This window comes from Buceros rhinoceros, unplaced genomic scaffold, assembly GCF_000710305.1.
Source record: "Buceros rhinoceros silvestris isolate BGI_N320 unplaced genomic scaffold, ASM71030v1 scaffold33345, whole genome shotgun sequence".
Classification (NCBI taxonomy): domain Eukaryota; kingdom Metazoa; phylum Chordata; class Aves; order Bucerotiformes; family Bucerotidae; genus Buceros; species Buceros rhinoceros.
The window spans coordinates 5,414-8,873 of record NW_010412876.1 but is presented as its reverse complement, the minus strand read 5'-3'; the positions used below and the strand labels follow the sequence as shown (position 1 = coordinate 8,873).

Here is a 3,460-nt window from a genome sequence, read left to right as displayed (position 1 = left end):
CACACCCCCCCCTGCCACAACCGGAGGCCGGTTCCTCTTGTCCTGTCTCTTGCTACATGGGAGAAGAGACCAACCCCCACTCTCCCCACCCTCCTGTCAGGGAGTTGTCAGAGCCAGAAGGTCTCCCCGGAGCCTCCTTTGCTCCAGGCTCAACCCCCCCAAGTCCCTCAGCTGCTCCTCGGTGCATTGTGCTCCAGACCCGCTGTGGCTGTGCTGCTGGGCAGGGCAAGGATGCAGTGGTGTCTGTACCTCCCCACAGCTGCAGCCAGCATCACTGCCCCGAACAGTGCTGAGCCCTGCAGGGCACCAGGACAGACCCCAGCCCCAGGGCCCGTTCAGCCCAGAGGGTTTTGCTGCTCTCAGGACACACAGCCAGCAACGGCCACAGGGTCCCTCGGTAGTGCACGGTGGGGCCAATCAAACCAGCAGCACCGGAGCTTCGCCGCTGCCTTCATCCCTCACACCCCACGCCCAGGACCCGTGAGGTCCAAGGGGTGAGGGCAGTTTGAGCACAAACCAGGGACCAAACCCTGACTGGGAGCAGGTCAGCAAGGTGGGGTGCAGCTGAGGGAGCCATCCCCACAACTGGACGAGCAAGGAGAGGGAAAACAAAGCAGCAAGCTGTTTGAGACGAGATCCTTGACAGTGTCACTCCGAATCAGCCTCTCCAGAGGTCAGCCGGAGAGGAGGAGGAGACGCAAAGCCCTTTTAGGGAGTGTTTTAAAGAGCCACGGAGCGCGAGCGGTGCTGCCCGTGGCTGTGAAAGAATTGAGAGCTTTTATTGCAGCAAGCGCTCCTGCCTGTCCTTGGCTCCGCTCCAGGGCAGACACAGATCTTGGAGATTACTGCACCGATGGAGATTTGCAGACTAATGAGATTGTCTCTGGAGCAGCTCTCCCTTAGCGCCAGCCTGGCTTTTGCAGGAAAGCGCTTGGGCTGCAGCACTGGTCAGCAGCTCCTGGCCCCAGCTGTGACTTCAGCCAGCGCCTGCAGTTACAACCCCACCACTCCTGGGGGTCTTTCCCCACTGGATTGCCCCCGTCCTGCTCCTGGGATGAAGCCAGTTCACAGCTTGCCTCTGAACACCCCCTGGCATGCAAAAACCTGAGAGCTGCTCCTTTGGAATCAGTCCCAGCAGGGGCCTCATGCCCACCCTGCATCAAGCCTCTCACCTTTGAGGAGGAACAGGGCCAGCGCGTCACCAAAACCACCTCTCACCCATCTGGCTCCCCACAGGGCACCAGCCCTGGGACCTCTGCAGCAGTGCTGCCAGATGCACAGCTGGGTGTGGGGACGCACCATCCAGCACAGCCTCGCTGCACCGATACACTGGGGACCCACACCACCCCGAGCCAGCACGGTGCAGACCAACCTGGGGAGGGTTTCGGAGCCAGCTGCCTCCCCTGCACCCCAGGGGCAGATCCCCAAGGGCCGGGACGTGGGAAGCTGTCCCAGCTCCCCCCAAGATTCCCCCCAGCTCCAGCACACCACACAGAAGGCACTGTCAGGGGGATTTTTCTGCCAAGCAATGGGTGACCCTACAGACGGGAAGGATGGAAGAAGCAAACCAAAGACAACGCGTACTGCTTTAGTGCCAAGAAGGTGAGGATGGATGTTAGGAGGAGAGATGCTGCGCTAGGAGGGAAGGGGACATCGCTGGGGACAGGGCACATGAGGACGTAAGCAGCGTGAGGCTCGCAGCCAGCTCTGCCTACCTGCTGGTCCAAATACTCTAGGTTTCTTTGCAACTGAAGATCTAAAAGTTCATCCTACCAGGAGCCAGCAGGCACGCGGCAAGAAACCAACACACAAAACATATAAAAGAAGAAGCAAAGCGTTAGGTGAAGGCTATGGAACTGCGAAGCCCTCTCAGCCAGGGAAGCGAGGCACATCCCTGGCACAGAGCCGTAAGAGCCACCGTGGAGGTGCCCCATGGGTGGATGGACCCGCTTCACTCCCAGCTCTGGGGGCCTTAGGAGAGGCTCGGCCCTTCCCTGTGTCTCTGGCTAGCAAGGATGGATGGCAGCATGGGTGGCTTATGGTAACTCATGCTTCTTCCTCCTCCAACAGCCAGTCCTGCCCCACGGTTTGGGGACTGGGCTGTGTGGGGGGACCTCCTGGTCTCACCCCACCGGCTCCAGCCCCTCAGCACTCCGAGGGGGAACACAATGCAGGAAAAAGCAGCAGCTGTAGCCAGAAGTGAAGAAGCGAGAGAGGCAGAGGTGCAGGGGATGTGCCAGCCTCAGCCACGGACCACCCTGGGGGTGATGAGCCCAGCCCAGCATTGCAGGGCGCTCGGGGGTCCAAGGGTGTCCCACTTTCCCTGTGACCCAGGGGCTACAGGGCAGGGACTGGGGGCCTTTCCATGAGGGTTTCCTTTGGGCCCAGCTGGGACGGACCAGAGACACCAGTAAAGGGACCTGCGGTCCCAACCCGCCCGAGAGCAGCCCAGCCTTGATCCACAAAATGCCCCTGGAGCAGAGCAGAACTTCCTCAGCTGTCTGAGCAAGGACCATCTGAGCTGGCCCACCTCCCCAGGGGGCTCTGTGCACCCCAGTTTGCCGGGGCTCACCCCCCACTGCCAGCGGCATACGTACCATCTTGTCGTGGACGGTGGGGGATGCCGGGTAGTGGTACGGATACATTCCCGCAGGGATGGGCGGTCTGTCACCCAGATAGTCATACTGAGAAGAGAGGAGACCCCCCACCCAAAACCAGAGACACGTGAAAGCACTGGCAAGGGTAGACCCCGGCCCTGCAGCAAGGTCAGGCCCTGCTTTGGGGCACACAGCAGCAAGTCAGGGACCGAGCACATCACTCATGGTGGCTCTGAGGACCCCTCAGGCTCCCATCCCAATCCACCCCTCCCCTCCTGCTCCAGCCCTCCAGGTTCATTGAAGCGCAGGAGCAGCCAGGAGGGAACAACCACAACCTTTTGCAGGACGGCAAGAGGAGACCTGAAACCATCAGCTGCTGCAAGCCACGGACTTGGTGGCATTTTGAGGGCAGGCTGTGCCTGGGGACAAGTCGTGCTGCAGCATCCCTACCCTGACGTGCCTGGCGAGGGTCCCCCTCCAACCCTGTGAACCCCAAGTGCCAACATGCATTTACCTTTGGAGAACTGATGGATCGTCTCATCATGAAGGTGGTGGGGTCGGCGTAAATCTCCTCTCCCCGGGGTGGCAGCTCTCATGATGAAGGTGGGTGGGTCGGCGTAAAGCTCCTCTCCCCGGGGTGGCAGCCGCTCAAAGCGGGCGCTGGGCGAGCGGACTGGGGAGTAGACCCGCGCCCGGCTGTAGGATCCCTGGCTGGGCGAGCGGGGCACGGAGCGGGAGCGGGGCTGCAACGACATCCGTCGCAGGGAGCCCGAGGCTGCGTCCACCTCATCCAAGTAGGTCGGCTGCCTCCCGGGACCAGTCAGCCAAAGCGGGACATCTTGTCGGCCAAAACCAGGGTGCTC

General features: G+C 61.4%; 1 protein-coding gene across 1 annotated transcript in view; it reads right to left on the bottom strand.

Moving 5' to 3' along the window:
• The window catches only part of PLEKHA6 (pleckstrin homology domain containing, family A member 6), a gene marked incomplete at both ends in the record, with an annotated part of 12,280 nt that overhangs the window by 3,510 nt on the left and 5,310 nt on the right, over nt 1–3,460 (bottom strand). Inside the window, 3 exons of the mRNA XM_010136551.1 lie at nt 2,598–2,684; nt 3,112–3,173; nt 3,235–3,404. Of these exons, the coding sequence (XP_010134853.1) occupies nt 2,598–2,684; nt 3,112–3,173; nt 3,235–3,404 (319 nt within the window). The remainder of the gene's footprint in view (nt 1–2,597; nt 2,685–3,111; nt 3,174–3,234; nt 3,405–3,460) is intronic.